The sequence below is a fragment of the Nelumbo nucifera genome, chromosome 6 (assembly GCF_055504915.1).
Source record: "Nelumbo nucifera cultivar China Antique chromosome 6, China Antique-T2T, whole genome shotgun sequence".
Lineage (NCBI taxonomy): Eukaryota > Viridiplantae > Streptophyta > Magnoliopsida > Proteales > Nelumbonaceae > Nelumbo > Nelumbo nucifera.
The window spans coordinates 16,545,643-16,564,515 of NC_142654.1; the positions used below are offsets into that span (position 1 = coordinate 16,545,643).

Sequence of the window (18,873 nt, forward strand, 5' to 3'; positions counted from 1 at the left end):
TGTGTTTAAATGTGGTCACTGCACCCTAAATTGACACTACAACATTCTTGGTGCCTAACCAAAATATATCCCCACCTCTCACCTCCATCTCCCCCAAACCATTTCCCCTTCTTCCAATCATCATTGGCTGTTTCATCTCTTTACCTCTCCTGAACACACCTCACAGGTTCATGGCAGATGATCAGCACTGTCCATTAGAAGCATTACATCAACTGCCATTTCTCTTCCTTCTCAGGCCAAGGTTGCTGACACAATCATCATCATCAAACACAGCTCACAACAGACCATCAGTACAGCCCATAAGATGCATTACAGCCATTGCCATTGCCTCTTTTCAATGTTATATTGTCTTTCATCTCTTTCTAATTTTCTAAATAATTTCCTTTCTCCCATCTCCTTCATATCCCCATACCATAAAACCCTAACCAATCGTCCTCCATAGCCCTTGTTGATACCAATTGCAATGGAACGAAGAGTCTCAGACCTTCACCTATATGTGCTGATGTGGAGATTTGTTCCAGTCACCAAAGAGGAGCTGAGATTGGGAAAGAGATCTCTATGTAAGAAAATCCTTAACCATCTTTCTGTCCTGGGACAACCTACTGATTCTGGTATCACACAAACACCAAATTCCCTATAGTATTGCTTGAGTTGACAGAATCTAGCTGGAGAAACGGAAAGAGAGAGTAAGGCTTCTGGAGGGACTTAAATGTCTGGTCGAGGATATTGATCTTGAATACAAGATTCCAGTGCAATCTTATTTTGGTTTGAGGTGTAGTTTAGATTGTCTAATCTCGCCTGGAGAAAACAGGCATTCTTGCAGAGTCCATGAAGCAAACCTTCTGAAAGTTGAACAGAAGATTGTCTAATCAAAGTTGAAGCTTTGATTTGGTTTGGTGGAGTAGTTGGATTTAATGATGAAGAGCTATGGCAGGTAGTTAATTTTTTCTTTGGAATTGAGTTCTTTCTGATCACTGATTTGAGTAAGGAAATGAAGAAAATCCAAGCAATTTTAGTGGGTCATGAGTTAGAATCTAGAGTTCTGGAATTCAAGCATTTTATAGGCAGCAGAGCTTGATGGGCAGAGAGGGCTCAAGGAGTAGGTCATGGCTGTGGTTAATTGGAAGTGAATGAAGATGGTAGTGCAGATCTGCATTTCGAGGCATTTCAGATGAGTGACATGTGCATTCGACAGTTCAAAATGGATAGCTTGAGATAGATTATGGAGAAATATTTCATCACAAGTTCTCTCGGATGAAGAAAAATGTGATGGCTGGAGTGAAGGACACCAAGGAAGTCGACAACGGTTCTTCTTGGTGGTGGCGAATATTATAGATCATCAGGTGTGTTTTTCAGCTATCAAAATTTGTTGTTTTACTATTCAAGTTATTTCTTACTTGCAGATTTAAGTTTTAAAGGGTTCAAGGCTCATTGACTTGTGTGTTGATTGAACCCAAACAAATTAAGAAACTAATAAAAGGAAACTATTATAAGAATAATAATATTCTCACAATTTAGTCAATTAATATCTATTGTACTATTATAAATAACATAAAATAAAATATTAAAGGATTTTGGTATTTTGCATATATTTTTTATATAAATATATAAGCGGTCCTAGACATCGCTTTGACAATATGATGAATCATTCGTCTTCCCTCAATATCACTCATCTGACATGAATAATGAATTATTGAGGCTCTTGCAGATCTATTTTGGCAGTAATTAAGATTGCATATGACAGATTGGGATCGATTCCAATGTAAATTTGATTAGTACGGTACGGCCAGCTTGGGAGAACATATGAGATTTCCACTCACCCATTTCATCTTTAATCTTCTGTATGAGCGCTTAAATCGATATTGCGTGGAGAGGAAAGTCAGAACTTTTGGAATAAAGTGCAGAGATGGAGATTGGGAGAATAGAGAGGATACTCACCCTGAAGGAATTTCAGGGATGCTCTTTGAACTGTTTACAAATCATTTGGAAACACACCAAATATCAGTCACATGTTAATAACGTAAAGTCCCATTTAAAGCGACAGTAAGCTACATTAAGAATTTTTCAGGGATACTACTATTCAGAGAAGGTTGGGAAATGCATGAACTATCATTTACATGCTGATCTTGTTATGGACCCGTTCAAAACGACAGTGAGCTACATTCTATCTTGAGGTGACTCTGAGGTCGGCCTTCCTGGGCTTTTATTTTCTATAAGCGTGGCTTGGTTATTTACAACAACAGCAGGATAAGGACTTTTAACCGTATATATAACATTTTGTCAAGCATCTCACATGTCCATGTCGTCAAATATATCTCCATCTTCTTCGTCACTCAAGTCATCTGTCAGAAATCCATCTGCTACTAAATTGCTGCAAACAAACATCAACCAAATGAGAGCTCAGAAGGATATCGAACTGCCCACTCTCTTTGCAATCACATCTCATAACTGATACGATAGAAAGCACACCTTAAGCAGCAGCAACGGAAGCTCACGACACGCTTCAGCTTTCTATTATAGAAGAAGAAATTGAATGACCATCTGCCAACAAATGCATGCAGGCATCGCGTTAAGACTTAAAACAATACAGGGATTTTTGGTATAAAGAGGTCATATTCTTACATGGCTCCTCTCTCCAAGAAAGGATCTCCATCGGAGTCTGGATTGTAACTGTATATCTCACATTCTGCTAGTTTTACAACCTGCATCACCATTTGCCAGATATTGTAATTAACTGCATTTGACTATAAGAGCTTGCTCCCATGCATGTCTTGTATGCTCACCTCATCAAGAGTTTTGTACAAACTTTCCAGCAAGGGGCTGCCCCCATTAATCTCAGCCCATTCCTGCATTAAAGATATGTATATCAGAAGCTAAAGTAATGATTCATTTTGGGAACGTACCATTGATTGATGATTGAAGGCAATGAAAAATGTCAAGTAAAATTCAGCAATTTGATGGGATGGAAAAGTCTGTCTAAGCATGGGATGGCTACCAGAACCATAAACCTGCAGTGCTTTTGTCATTTGTATCTTTGGCCATGCAAACAAATCCAATAGGCCTGTACTTTCTTGTGTTTTCTGTTGTCACTGATTCTCCAGGAATATGGAAACTAAAGTGCATGTAGCATGTAGTTTCTATTTTTAAAATTTCCAGAAACAAGTTTGACCATGAGTGCACTTATAAGAAGCTGAATTAGCTTCATATCATAAATAATTACATAGATATGGCATACCTTTGATGCTTCAAACATGTAGGTGTCAAACATAAGCCTGAAACTGTCCAATTCTTCCTCTCTAAAGAATTGATGAGCTCGCAAGGCACTGGTAACCGTAAACATGTTTGCAAATATTGTTATAAACAATCAATTACACAGCAACACATGCATCAGTAACATAGCAACTGGATGTATCATTGTGGAATAGAAGACTGAGCAGTTTGGATGACCAGAATTATTTTTTTTTTTTGGGAAATGGAGAGACTTGAACTCTCAGCTCTTAGAGCAACAGTTATTTAAACCGTCTGTCAAACCATTTGACAACACTTCCAGCACTGGTGAGAGGAGAAAATAGCGGGTTGCCATGCCGCCCAATAAGCTGACAGTGGCATTACCCATAATCCTCCTCCAGATCGTTATAAAATGTACTTTATACCATTGGAAACAGAGATACCTGAAATCATAATCTGGATACATGTGACTGAGTGTAAGAATCAGATAAACCAATGTCTTTCGGCTGGAATGAAACCAAGAAGGATATTGTTAAAGAACGACAAATGAGCTTTTTATAAACCCACACGAAGTATCATCTACCCACCTGGATCTACTAGACAAGAATTCAGCAGAAGATGGGGAGTCACTGTCTGAAGATTTTCCAAGATAATCAAGAATCTGGATTAAATGGAGGAAACAAATCAATTCCCAAGCTAGAAATTGGAAAAAAAGACTGAAAATGGTAAATCAAAAAATTAACAAAAAGTTATTAAATAGCATCCAAAGAAATAAATGAAATTATGCATCAAGTATCTTGAAACCCTACTCCATATGGAAAACAATTAAAGAAAAGTCAAAGTAAAAGAATTGGGACAAAGATTCATAAAGGTTAAAACTGTACTGTCTCCAGTCCAGACTAACTTGTTGTAACATAATTTTCTATCCTGCAGTTCGGCAGATGCTCCACAGAAAAAAGTTTCCATGGGTTTGCTGTGGTCACAATATCACCAAGACCCGCCTTTCAGCTAGTGTAATGCATCTTCATGCTTCTTAATATAAAAGTTTTATTAAAAATATAAAGAAAAATGAGATTCTCCTTCCTCTTCTTCCTCCTCATCCCCCTCCTCATAAGGAGATTTACGCCTCCTTGTAAGTATGGGGTGGTAAATTTTGGGTGGGATGTGAGGGAGGTAAGATCATCCTATGGGGTGTGTGGAAGGGAATTATGAGGTTTCACTCTTTGATGCAACCTTTCTTTTCTTGGAGACTGGGGAATGGTGCTACTGTTAGGTATTGGGGAGATGAATGGCTTGGAGTTGGGACATTATGTGAGCTGTTCCCAAGGCTTTATAGTCTAAGCAAGAAGGGGGTGACAATTTCTGAATGCTACGAAGTTATAAAAGAGTAAGTGGCATGGTGTCCTAACTATAGAAGACCATTGTTGGATTGAGAGATGGAGGAATGTGTGGGGCTGCTGTCGAAATTGCAAGAGGTGGTGGTTGATCCCTCGATGTCAGATTCAAAATGGTGGAAGGAATGCATGAATGGAAATTTTACAGTCAAATCTCTTTATGATGCTTTGCTTAGGAATCAGGTGGAGCCCTAGGAAATAAAAGCTGAGGAGGAAAATATATTACAGCTGCTACTCCAATGAATTTATGTGAGAGGAATTTGGGGTTACTTCTTCAAACTTTTTAACATGGTGGTTTCCCAATGATTATGCTGAGATTTTTGGAAGCTGGCCTAGAGTTATTAAGAATACTAAAACAAAAATCATTTGGAGTTGCATCCCTTTGCAGTATGTTGGGAGGTTTGGAAGGAAAGAAATAGAAGAATTTTTGAAGGGAAATTGAAAAGCAATAAAGAATTAGGGTCATTAATCAGTTCGAAGATAGTTGGATGAGTTTCAATTCTTCCAGAATTTTAAGGCCTCGGCAAATAAAACTTTGGAGTGGAATTATGGAGTTCCTTGAATGTTGGGAGGTTTGGAAGGAAAGAAATAGAAGAATTTTTGAAGGGAAATTGAAAAGCAATAAAGAATTAGGGTCATTAATCAGTTCGAAGATAGTTGGATGAGTTTCAATTCTTCCAGAATTTTAAGGCCTCGGCAAATAAAACTTTGGAGTGGAATTATGGAGTTCCTTGAATGTTTAAGTTGTTTTTTGTATTCTGAATTAGTGATCTGATCAGTGATTTGATTGTATCTTTTTGGGTTTTCAGTTTTGTTTGATGAATGGTGACTTCTTGTCACCTAGAAGTTGTACCTTGTTATTTTTTTTTCAATAATTTTTATTTATCTTCAAAAAGATAAAAAAATTCCTCACTTCCAAGGGCATGAGAGATTGATCCAGTCTAGCAAAAAAGTGTTACAAGGCTGCCTTCTTTCCAGTGGCCAACTTGTCTATATTATTTAAGATCCCTCCTATTTTCATCTAGGGCAGTCACCAGTGTTTTAAAAGCGCAAGGCGCAAAAAAGGTGCAGAGGTCAATTTGCGCCTGAGGTGCAAGGCGCAAGGCGCAAGGTGAGACGCACACCTTTTTGAAGCAAGGCGCAGAATACAAAAAAAAGGCTAAAAAATAAAAAATGCCAGAAAATTCAAAAAATCCAAAAAATATTAAACATAATATTAATAGAAAATATAAACTTAAATTTTAAAATAAATGTTTTAAAAAATCTATTATCTAAAATTAAAATACATAAACATAAGATGTAAAGCATATTCAAATGAGAATTTAAAAATAAAATCAAACATATGAAACATTTTCAAGCATGTAAAACCTCTAATCTCTTTTTTTTACTCAATTGCATTACTTCAACTAGCTAATGTAATGTAAAACATATTACATTCCTGATTCTACAAGCTGCCTTTGTGCCACGCCCCTCAAGGCAAGCCCAAACAAGTCCATGTTAGGTGTTAAATTCTTAGTTCTCACACAAAAAATAATGAATTTATAATTTTAATTTCTTTTTAAGAAAATATTTTATTAGGATGAATGAATGAACAACATTAGCAAATAAGGGGTTCTTGGAGCTTTAGTGAGTGAGCAAACCCCCCAGCCCAATCGCTATGTTCAAAAAAAGCAAAAAAGCGTCAAATTTTCAAAAGGCACATGCCTGCGCTGAGGCACAAGGTGCATCAGGCGCACCAGGCGTGTGCCTTTTGAAAGGGCTGCACCTAGGACCTAGGCGAGGTGCATACCCTAAAATGCGTCTCGCCTGTGCGCCTAGGCACACCCTTTTAAATCACTGGCAGTCACATGATTTTGACAAAATAGATTGTAAAACCAGAATGGAGATAGATAGACTAAAAATAAAAGCTAAGATATTGTATGGGAGTTTTTCTCCATCCTTGTTAGTTTATACTCAGTGTTTAATAACAATGTCCTGTACAGTACAATATCTATATCTTGCATCTAAAGGGATACCCAAATGCATGGTAGGAAGCTTTCAACCCTGCAACCAAAAGTATCTATCAATTCTACCAATTTTCTTCACCACTTGATGCCATACATCTTGCTCTTGCTAGGGTTGAAGCCCAAATTGCTTTTTTTAGTATCGCACTATCATATTAATTGGATTAACCCATTACATCAAATACCCATGTACACTGTGTAGGATGATGGAGCAGCTGTGGTTTGTGGAATTTCTGAAAGTTGCAGATAGTGATGTAATCAGAGCTGAAAGATGAGAAATGATTCCCAATCTGGTGATCAAAGAAGCTAGGGTTCTGGTTCTGCTGAACTGATAGATGAGGGAGGAAAGTTGGTTCTCCTTGTCTGTAATGGGATCTGATCCCTGCTTTTGTTCTTGCTCTAGAAGCTTCTGCATTAATCCCTTTTATAGTTGTTCATCTTGATTTGTGTGCCTTTAAGGGGGCGTTCTTTTTTCGGATTTTGAGAGGGGGGAAAGTGATCAATGGGATTTTGGTTTCCATTGACCAAGAATCCCATGTTCTTTTTTCAGATTTATGTGGGGACCAGGGAAAGCTTATTTTCCTGGGTACCACTTACCCAGGTAAGTGATACCCATCTCCTAGGTGGGTAAATAACTTTCCCACCTAGGGGGGAAATTGCCAACACTAGACTGGGACAAAAATGCCCCTTTTAATAATGGATTTTTATGGCTAAAATGGTCATTGCCTTATTTACATGAGAAATAAAAGAACATGGGTAAATGCACTTACCCAGGTAAGTGTTTCCCAGGAAAAAACTTACCCAGGTAACTGCATTTACCCGGGTAAGTAACTTACCGAAAAGCAAACAGGGCCTAAGATATCATGAAAAAAGCGAGGTTGTGATTGGCGCAGGAATATCTTTTGTCAGATATCTCAGTTAGTTATGCCAGGTCAGCATAACGAGTTACAGGAAAGACACACAGGGAATGTGGTACTAGACTGAGCATTTTTCTCAAGTCCACATGCATCTCCCAAATGCAAACTCAGCCACATGTTGCTGTCTGTAGCACAGTTTCACATATCAAGATAGAGGATGATGTTTAGCAATGTTTCAGTGGCTAGTGTGGCTGTTTTGTACACCCATTCATGCTTTACGATGGTGTTGGACATGTCCATGCTTTTACACACTGAGGGGATGTACAAATGGGAACACAAAAAGTATAAAATAGTAACCTTTCAGCCTATAAACACCTTATCCTTGTCAAAAGAAAAAAAAAACTGTTACCAGGGATTCCTTTAAACTCTTTAATGTCATACAACCTTGAACATAACTTCCCTTTCACTCTTCCTAGAACTGCCGCCATTTCATTTTCCTTGTTCTGAAAGACATACGGATTTCTTTCTGTCCAAATGCACCAAAAAACAAAAACACCAGATCTTCCCAAATAATCTTTGTTTCCCTACTCAAAACCTACTGGCCTCCAGCCATGGAGAAAGTATTCTACTGATTCCACAAAGCATCCCCTCCAACCAAAAGTGTCAAGAACTCTGTCCAAACCTAAGAAATAAACAGATAATGTAATAATAAATGGTTTACAAACTTTACCTGAGATGTACACAAGATGCATTGGACATTTATTCCAGAGATCCTGTCTACACAAAAAATGCTACTTTAGACACCACCTTAAATCACCAGATCTTAGCACTTGAAAATCCATTTGGAGAGTGAACCTCCAGGCTCCAATTTCAAATAAAAAAAAAAAAAGCTTAACCAAGCAGCAGCCTGACCTATCCCAATTCTAGCACCTTCTATCTGACTGACCCACCTGAGGCTTGACTACATGGTTTGAAGCCTATAATTGATTCAAGATACATAAGAGTGCTCTCATATATCAGCATGTTTGTGCCTTACTAAAAGAAATGGTCATTTCCATATATAGGTGGAACATGATTGGAGGTGCATGACCAACTAAAAGAACTTCCAATCAACAACCCAATTCAACCATTTGAAAAAGCATGCTTAGTACATTACCTTTTTTCAGCATCCACTGCCAAAGTTCTCTCAGCTTTTTAAAAATTCCTAGTAGAATCTCGTTAAGGATTGATGGGGGGAAGTAGTGTCAAGGAAAACTTTAATCCATTCCTTCATATCAAGTCCAGAAAACCATTTCATACAGCAAATGATCGCATCACAATACAAGAAATCATACACAATCCCAATCTGTATTCTGTGAACTGCTCTTGGTTCCCACCATGGACACTAAAATCAAGCATTGTTGCGCCTCAAAAGAATATTTTCAACATGTAATCAACATCACAACAATTGTGATCATATGCCTTCATATATGTTTTGTGAACTGTTCTCCAGGTCCCACTATGAGATATAAAATTGAACATCAAATTGCAGCTAGGAACCACTAAGAACAATTATGGTTCCACATAATCTAAACAATTGCAATCAACATATGCCTTCTTCATATATGTTTTGTGAACTGCTCTCCAGGTCCCACTGTGAGATATAAAATTAAGCATCAATTGCAACTAGGCACCACTAAACCATTATGGTTCCACATTCTATAAGAGGGACATTATACAACCCATTACCTTATGGAGTTTGGATGTCAATACCTTGGCTAGTTTCTAGATACAAATAAGCAGCATCATGGGTTAAACGTTTATTCTCTCTCTCTCTCTCGTATTTTTAGCCATTTCCATCATTGATAACAATAACATTCTTATTTAATGTGATGAAAACATAATGTTAAAGACATGCCCAACTTTTCTGCAATTTTCTATATTTTATTATTTAATTTATGACATCATGGGTAGATCTATTTGACCCAGATGATTGAACCACTGACCCACCACCTAGTAAAATAAACAGTTCCATTACTGGGTTGTTTTAAAAACATTACAAATATGTGGAAAAAATCCATTACCCAAAATTGGTCCTAGTTATAATGGAGCCTTGAGAGGGGTGGATTGGATATGGACCTAACCTTATCCATTTTTCATGCAAAGTTTCTGCTCTCAGACATGAACCTGCATTTTCATGCTTGCCAGCCTGAGATTTTACCATTACAAGCAGCAATGGTATAAGTAATAATTTGCTTAGTTTTCTACTTCTCATGAAACTTTGCATAAGTTGCAAGTACTCCTTTCAAAGATGGAATTAGCACAAAATTCACCCACTAGCTTCATAAAATCCTTGTCAACGGAGCCGTCTGGAGGATAAAGTCAGCATGACATTTACCCATTCCCATCATAAAATCTTTTATGATTATAAACCAACAACACTTGCAAAAGCTTCTATACTAAATTTCCAGTCTAGCACTTTCACACCACAAGGATTAGTAAGGAACTTCATTCCTATCATAAACCTTCCCTAGGTCATCAACAAGCTCCAAGGGTGTTATATCAACATCTTCATATCTTGCTTAGACATACATATATGCACACACAAAAACATCTCATAAATGTATCTGAAAAATTCATTAATAAGAAAAAGAGACTCTGTATGAAGATAATTCAAGATAGCAATGAATCTGAACAAGTTAATTTCCCAAGATATACATTTGGCAATATTACTATTTAATGAGAAAGCAAATCCACACATACAGAGTTTATAATAAAAATGCAAACATGTTAGTTACCTCATGCTCCAAACTAAGAGACAGCTTCCTATCTACTCCGATTTGTTTGCCTACGAACAGGAAGTAGAAATAGTTAATCATGTTTTTCAAATCACATAACATAGAAAACTTGGAGTTACAATTTCTTTGTACGTACAAGAATAAGCTTCGAGTTTTCCTTTGATGGTACACTCCCCAAGATTTATATGACTAAGGAAATCATTTATGCTGAACAAAGAAATGATTGCTTATTAGAAAAGCCTAATAGTGAACGACAAAAAGAAACTGTATGGAAGACAGGAAAAAGATAAAAAAAAAACACACTCCTAAAGAAATTGCTAAAGCCGTCCAAAGTGGTGGGCTCTTAAAACCAAAGTTCTGATGCTTCTTTCATAATATACTATGACTTAAGAAATACCTGTCTAGAAGAGCGTATTCCAAGAACTTCATGTTTGAGTCAAAGTTCAAAATTGTTATACTGATCTGAATTTCGTCCTTATCTTATCAAAAGCTGACCATTCAACATGCAATAAGCATTACTTTAGAAATTCTGCTAGGAAAAGAAGTTAACGGCCATGAACACTGACAAGTTGCAATGGTTGAAGCAAAGATTAAAATACAAAGTGAATAGGAAGTGAACATTTCATACCCTTTAGACACCACAATGTTTTGGCTACCAGTCTTTCTTGGACAATTATATGGGCCTATACCTCTTCAATGCCTCCGAATAATTATTATCACGGTAAATCACAGGCCTTGGGCGATTTGACACAGCCTGCTGTACTACTATATGTTAGACTTAACTATACTGTATTGACATACAAGGTGGAACCCCCTGAAGGTGTTAGCAGTAGGTAATTACCAAATTACCCATACCATTTTTATGCTGTTAAAAATCTGGTGGTGGAGATAGTAGAAGAGAATATTAGGATGGAATAGGTAGAAATGACAAATGACAATAAAAATCTGGTGGTGTGGGTGAAGGCAGAGGTACTAGTGGAGGTGGATGAACTGGTTGTGGTGGAAAAGGTACAAATGCAAATCCTGGAAAAGAAGGCAGGGGTGAAGATGAGATAAGAAAAAGGTAGTGATGCGTGGACGATGGTGATGGAAGGTGGCAATAGAAAAATGGCAGTGGATGAGGTGATGAATGCACATGTATTTGCATACATAAAATTTATAGGGATAAGTAGAATGCAGTCCACCTAAAAAATGTGAAATTATAGCCCCCTCCTAGTCTACTAGTAATCCCCTGTAAACCCATCCTACCCGTGGATTTGGCATTGATCCATGGTCTCGGTGGGGCTCAGATTTCTGGGGTGGACTGAACTAAAAATACCCTAAATTTATATTTCTTTCTGACAAATCCTTTCATTCACTTTTTTTTTGGTAAACCAACCTTTTTTCATTCACTTGTACACCATAAGAAATCCTCAAATCCCCCATCAAATAACATTTGCTACGACACTGTCGTCGCCTCTCGCTGAAACAACAAAATCAAGGCGTTTGATGCCTTTCTATGACCCCACCTGAACTAGATGAAGTACGGTGGGGCCACTGCAACAATCAAAGGCCTTGATTCTGGGTTTTAGCTCCACTGTCTTAGCAAAAGTGAACTCAATTCCCATATTCCTATTCATCAAAAAAAAAAAAAAAAGAAAAAAAAAATAAGGGCAATAGCTATTCGAAACCACTCTCACATATTTTCTCTTATAACTTTTCTATAATTTGTTATGGACATGATTGTCATATTAGTGGCTTGTTAGATGACGGGTACCATAGTAGTCTTATCTTCAGTTTTTGAAACGTTTCAATTCAGAAGATTATAAAGGACTTCAATTCTAAGATTAGGGCTATTAGGCATATTCAATCTTCTTCTCTTTTACAAATCTGGAAAAAAAATCACCTTCGTCTAAAAGAAATTCAGAATCTATCTCTAGAATTATTTGTTTATATCTTGCATCATCATCATATTCAACAAAGGTTTCACATAAAGCATTTCTATGATCCAACATCACAGATCACATCACAATCAAAAAGGAAACAAAACAATTCAATTTGAAAATGGAAAAAAAATAAAGAGAGAGATAGAGTACCTTACACCATGCGGAGAAATGCTCTTCAAATCACCTATCTTCTCTAACTTACGCTCTTAATTATCCACCAGAACCCAAAATTTCCGGGATATCCACTAGAATCCCAAACAGACACCAATTCAATAATGAAGAAATTTAAACAGAGAGAGAGAGAAATGGTTAGAAAGAAAAGGCATTTCAAATGGATAACCTAAAGTAATCTGAAATCAAAACGCCGGTGATTCGAATTGATTCCCTATGGCGTTGGACGCTTGGAAGTAGGTGGGATTTCCGGCTGCGTCGTTACGTATGGTCTCCGATATATGCGATAGGACGGATAAGAACAAAGGAAGTTGACGGCGATTTCTGCCTTTGCCATACTTGTACGCGGAAAATATTTGGCTGTCGCTATCTACTCCACAGACCTCTCTCTGCGTGACACCGTAGTTCACCATAAACTCACAATCATATGTAACAGTGTCCAAGGCATCAGTATAAACTAACGTGTCGTATGGATAGAGCCAGTAGACAGCGCAGGCTGCCAAATGTTATGCTGACTCATCATCTCGAGTCGCCGGCGCGTGACTCGTGCACGTAAGTCCCGTGAATGTACGAAATACGAAGTAAATCAATGTTTTAAAAACCTATCCGGAGATCGAACCATTTTTGCTTCGGGTCATGTATCACTGGTTCAATCGCCTATGTCGGTGAATGTGTGTATGTATCTCTATGTGTATTTTATCAATAAAAAATATATAATTATTTATGAAATATAATATATATATTAATTTATGTTTAATTATATTTTTAAATTTTATTTGTAAACAATTACTATTTGAGGACTACAAGGGTTTTTTTGGTGAAAATGGTGGAGTTTTTGACATCTTGTGGCACATAGATTTCCAAAAGTTATTCAAAAAAAAAAAAAAAATCACCTCAATCACACTCCAGAAATTTACATTGAGTATATAACCCACAACCTAGTGATTGGGTTGAACTATCCGGGTAAGATGATTTTTGACTAGGTGAATATTTTTTTACTAAATGGCGGGTTTTAGTAGAATTGGACCCAGAATCAAGGAATGAGTGATGATTCAAAGGTTCAATTGATTGGGTTAATGGTGGCTATTATGGTGTAGACCACCTATTCATAGGCCGAATTGGCCCAACCATCGGCCCTAGATCTTGAGCCCGAGTCCAGTCCTATATAAAACACATAGCCCGATTTAGATAGATCTTTTATAATATACTAATATATTATATATTATATGATATTTTATATAGAATATTATATAGTGCATTGTACACTAATAATATTATTACTTAATATTATATATCTTCTGTTATGTATATACTATTATCAAGTCGGGCTTGGACTGGGTTGGACTTATTTGAAAAAGCCTAACCTGAAAAATAGTTGGGCCTAATGTTTAAAGCTTAAACCTGAGTGCTGGGAATTCACATCTATGCCCCACGAGGGGGCACCCCACAGCACATCCCCATCTTGTATTGAGAACATCTCCCAATGAAGTCTTATCATCTCCGAAAATATTCCCAATACAAGGTGGGGATGTGTTCCCAATACAAGATGGGGATGTGCTGTGGGGCGCCCCCTCGTGGGGCGCACATGTAAACTCCCGAGCTCGTGGTAATATCTCGTTGCCCTGGCTAAATTGCTATCATGGTAGCTTATACTAACGGTCACGTGGGCAACCGGAATGTTTAACAAATGACGTTTTTATTACTTTTACCAGCCGTTATGGTCAAGAAAGGATTAAAACCTGCCTCCAAGCCTGCCAAAGGATTGGATATCCATTCATTTAATTTGTTCCTAAATCTATCTATAATAGATCCATCCCATTGTAAAATTATTATTTTTACACAAAAAATGGAGGATCCATTGGTTAATCAGTCTACACATCCATGGCACTTGTGCTATACATCGTTTTATTTTTGAAAAAAAAAATCCCCTTTACTCTCCCTTTTACAAGTTCATATTTACTACATCCTAACAAATGATGGTGCCACTTGTTCTATGATACATGAGTTTCTCATATATTAGGATTGAATAAGCTCAAATAAAGCAAAACTAAAACTTGGTTATAGAGATTTTAGTATAACTTTAATACTTTTTCATATAAAAATTTTATTATTTTAGGAGAGTGTTCAAAATGGATTGTTGTGACAAAAGAAAACAACCTACTTTCCTCTCTTCCTCTCTCAAATGCCAATAATTCCCACACAACCACTAAGCAGCGAAGTGAGTTATTAATTTTAGCTTATTAGAAATATCTTCTCTTTGGCCATGGGCACTACATTCTTGATTTCATCTCTCTTGATTGTGATATCATTAGTTATTCAATCTGAGGTCATAGCCTCATCTCATGAGTCTCATCACTAGCCGGTCTAGATACAAATGGCAAGCAGCTCCAAGCAGGACAACCCTATTATATTGTCTCAGCCATTCGAGGTGGTGGAGGCGATGTGTCACTTGACAGAAGGGAGAGGTCTCACTCTTCAACTATGAGGCAGCATGGTTCCGAAGTGAACTTTGACAGAAGGTAGAATTGTTTCATTCCCCAAAGAAAGAGCTATTGGGAGGATGCTTCATGGAGCGGGAATCTCATCATCATCTAGGGCAAGAACTATCCATGAGTTGATGGACGTGAACATTAGATTCTTGGCAATGCCTGCAGTTTTGCAAGTCCAAGAATTACAAGGGTCATCAACTCATCATCCCCAAGCAAGAGAAGGTATGCTACAATCGGTGGACAACCAAGACACCCTAGTTCCTCAACTGTGAGAAATTGGTTCAAGATTGAGCAAATCAACAGCTCCAGTCCAGAGTACCGCATTGCATACTGCCCTAGCGTGTGTGAGTCATGCCAGGTTGTGTGTGGGAACATGGGCATATCAACAGAGAGTGGGAAAAGGTGGCTTTCTGTGTCTCAACATAGAGAGTTCCCATTTGTGTTTGTCACAGACATAACTAAATTTGTGGCATGGAAAATGATGAATTCAATAAAGGGCTAGCTACCTCTTCTCCAACATTTACTACAATTTATAGCAACCCACATTTTATTTTCTTTAATGTTTTTTTTCTTGGGATTTTTTTTTTCAGAAAATGATTATGTGTATTTATCAAAAAAAAAATGAATGAGACTCTTCTTTAATCATTCATTTATTTATTTCTATTTTATTATTTTGTTTATTGCAAATTGTTAGACTTGGATCGGTTAAAAAACCAATGGTTCGTGATTTATTGATTGACTGTTGGATTAGTCCATTCAAACCATCACTAAATTGGGTCAGTTTGGCCAAGGGGTCAACACTAACCCAACCTTGAAGTGAAGTCAGATTAGCAAAAGTCAATCCTAAGTTCCTAACCCTATGGCCCAAATTGCAGCCCTAGTTAGATTAAAAAGCCATTCCATAAATAGCTTTAGGCCATGTTTGGGAGTGCTTATGTTAAAAATAAGTGCTTATTTTAAAAAAGAAGCACTTATTTTATATTAGGTGTTTGGTGGTCTTTTTCTCCAATAAGCACTTAAATAAGCAATTTTGACTCTTTTGTCCTTCATTTTCTTTCAAATTTTCAAAACACCCAATCCAAAAATGAATGAATAAAAGTACTTTGATAGAAGTGATTTTATAAAAGTACTTTTACAAAAGTGCTTTCATGAATAAAAATATTTTGAATGAATAAAAACACTTCTATAAAAGTACTTTTATAAAAACACTTTTATAAAAGTGATTTCGTAAAAGTACTTTGGTAAAAGTGTTTTTGCAAAAGTATTTTTATAAAAGTGCTTTCATAAAAGTATTGTTGTAATAAAAGTCATTTTATAAAAGTACTTTTGTAAAAACACTTTTATAAAAGTGCTTTCGTAAAAGTACTCTGATAAAAGTGTTTTCGCATAAGTATTTTTATAAAAATGCTTTCATAAAAGTATTTTTATAAAAGTACTTTCATAGATGTGCTTTTATAAAAGTATTTTCGTAAAAGCATAAAAATACTAAAACTAAAGAAAAAAAGCACAAAAATATCCTGAATATGAACTGTCCAATTAAAAGCTAAAGGATGAAAATATGTAGGTATTTCCAAGTCCCATTTTTCTTCTCTTTGAAGTATACTATAGATGTTTATTTTCGTCTGAGATATTTGCTAACAAACAACTTTGATTTTTGGAAGAACAAGCCCATATTCACTCACTAAAAAAGGAAAGTAGGATAGTTACCATCTCCACTACAAAGGATTTCAAAGAGGGGGGAAGACTAGAGAAAATTCAATAAGGTTAAGATTCCAATTTTCACCTTCCATTCCATTGGGAGAGATTAATACCTCTTTAAGATACCCTAGGAGAAGTCTAACCTTAAGACTATGTTTGGTTTGAAGGAAAAAATAGGAAAAGGTAGGGAAACCCATAGAAGATCTGTAAAGGTTTCCCTACCTTTCCTTTCCTTTCTCTACTTTTTCCTTCAAACCAAACATACTGTAAGTAGACCTGTTCATGGGTCGGACTGAGCCGGGCTTGGGCCGAACTTTTACTCTTCATAAATAGGATTTTGTTAGGCCTGAGCCCGAGCCTGGTCCTAATAAAAAGTCCAAAGCCTGGGCCTGACCTAACAAAAAGATAGGTCGGTGCTTGTGTCTATGTCTGTATTCACCGCCGGGCAAACAATAAGAGAGAAGTAGAACAAAAGGGCAAAGAGAAATGACTCATCGTCGGTGCCTGAGTTCGCGTTTGATAAATGAGCTAAGCTGAGATTCTGAGAGTGAGAGTGAAAAGTGAGAAGAGGAACAACCGAACAATGGAGAGAGAGAGGACTCACCAGTCACCACCGGAGTTCATTGGTTGCGCCGATGAAAGTGTTCGCCGGTTTTGTCTTCTTGAGAGTGTTTGGCTGTGTGAGACTATGACTGTGAGAGGTGAGTTCGTTCGGCTAAGAGAAAAATGAGGGATTAGTTGGTTAGAATATTTAGGGATTTTATACAAAAGTTAGGCTAGGACAGGCTTTTTTAACAAGTCCCAAGCCCAGCCCATAAAATAGTTGGGCTCGGACTTTTAGGCCCGAGGTCAAGCCCGCAGGCTAAAATGCATGCTCAAGCCCGTTCAGGATTCAGGGCGGGTCGGCCTGTGAACAAGTCTAACTGTAAGAGTCTTTGCATCACTCAAACTGCCCCTAGCAAGAATCAAAGCAATGGACTGGCTACGTATCCGGGTGTGACTTGGGCAGGCCTAGGTTGAGCATTTATTAAATTTTGGAAGTGTCTCAGGTGCCCAAGCTGATGCAATGGAAGTTCTTTAAATCAGCTACCCTATTTGCACCCTTAATATGGAGGTTAGGTATCTAAAAGTCATGGAAATTTTTGGTACAAGGCATGCTACTTTACTTTAGCGCAACTTTGGTGCCAACCTCAAATTATAACTAATATTAACGACTAGGACTTTTTCTCAAACTGCAAACAGTTCACAACGCCTTCAGCTTGCTTGTTTTTTTTTTTTTTATCAGTAATATTCTTATTTTGATAATCATTCTTCATTCATACGAAAATTAGAAGATGGACAAAACTTCAAAGAATTTAAATGATTTAAAACAAGGGTTAAAATGGTTGGGTTAACTAAAACTGGTTAGAGGTTTAGAAAGCTCTTAGGGGTAAAAGAGGGTGAATCTGTGGGGTAGGCCCAATGCCACAGTCGCTTGGATGCATTAACCTGCTTTCTACATTGTGTGCCTTGAGCCATTTTCTTCCTTTGGATACAACCATTGTAACTCAGATGTTGTAAATTTCCTCGGAATGTATATTAAGTTGACACTGTTTGTCATTTCATTGGAGGTCACGACATGCTTGACCAGCCATTTGTATCAAGTAGCTGCAATTTGTATCAAGTATAAAAAAATGTACATGGTTTACAAGAGAAGGTAAGACAAAAATTACTACTCCCAAGTCCATACAATCACTACAATTGCTCCCTAATAATCCCTTGTTTACCTAAAGCATCAGCCATACTCTTGGCCGATCTTTGTAAAATGACAGTATTACAAGTAGACATCAGTAAGTATATGCAGTGCAAGCAACCCCAAGAGAGGTGTGAGATGCCACTTCTCCCTTCATAAAAAAGAAAGGGAAATTTCCACTTTAGTACCCTCAATTTTGGGGGTAGTGTCAAGTTAGTTCCTGGACTTCCAAATGTGTCGCTGCAGTACCTAAACTTTCAAAAAGTGTCAAGTTGGTCCCTGCTGTTAACCAACCGTCAATTATCTGTTGAAAATGTCAAAATTATCCTTCAAAAGGACTGTTCATTGTCTTCTACTTTGAGACTGAACTGGTTGAGAGTCTAGACTAATGAAGTCATTAGATCTGAAAAACATTATTGTCTAGTTATTTCTTTGCTTTCAGTTATTGTTTCCCTCTTATCATATTTCATGTTTTTTCTCTCTTTTTCTTTGAAGATAACTGGTTCAGTCTCAAGGTAGAAAACAATGAACAGTGTCTTCTTTTGAAGGGTAGTTTTGACATTTTCAACAGATAACTGATTGTCAGTTAATAGCAGGGA

At 37.1% G+C, this 18,873-nt stretch overlaps 1 protein-coding gene and 1 pseudogene across 2 annotated transcripts; one reads left to right on the forward strand and one right to left on the reverse strand.

The window, feature by feature from the left end:
- Positions 1-1,971: 1,971 nt before the first annotated feature.
- Positions 1,972-12,692, reverse strand: LOC104590382 (uncharacterized). 2 transcript variants are annotated; one of them, XM_010249040.3, is made up of 12 exons: positions 12,525-12,692; positions 12,335-12,429; positions 10,657-10,749; positions 10,396-10,466; positions 10,260-10,309; positions 3,816-3,889; positions 3,672-3,734; positions 3,236-3,323; positions 2,784-2,846; positions 2,623-2,702; positions 2,470-2,541; positions 1,972-2,371 (listed from the first exon to the last, which is right to left on the reverse strand). In XM_010249040.3, the coding sequence occupies exons 3-12, from the start codon at positions 10,686-10,688 to the stop codon at positions 2,290-2,292; spliced, it is 675 nt and encodes a 224-aa protein (XP_010247342.1). In that variant the 5' UTR covers positions 10,689-10,749; positions 12,335-12,429; positions 12,525-12,692; the 3' UTR covers positions 1,972-2,289. The 2 variants fall into 2 exon arrangements, with proteins under 2 accessions (XP_010247342.1, XP_010247334.1); XM_010249032.3 differs by having other exon boundaries at positions 12,335-12,692.
- A 1,926-nt stretch (positions 12,693-14,618) lies between these two features.
- On the forward strand, positions 14,619-15,346 carry LOC148790630 (kunitz trypsin inhibitor 5-like; annotated as a pseudogene).
- Positions 15,347-18,873: the final 3,527 nt, after the last annotated feature.

Bases quoted from the DNA above. Each gene is read 5' to 3' on its own strand.
- LOC104590382 (XM_010249040.3), bottom strand. From the start codon at position 10,688: ATGAAGTTCTTGGAATACGCTCTTCTAGACAG. The intron at 10,467-10,656 runs GTATTTCTTAAG...TTCTTTGTTCAG, and splicing joins GAATACGCTCTTCTAGACAG to CATAAATGATTTCCTTAGTC. The intron at 10,310-10,395 runs GTACGTACAAAG...TCCTGTTCGTAG, and splicing joins AAAACTCGAAGCTTATTCTT to GCAAACAAATCGGAGTAGAT.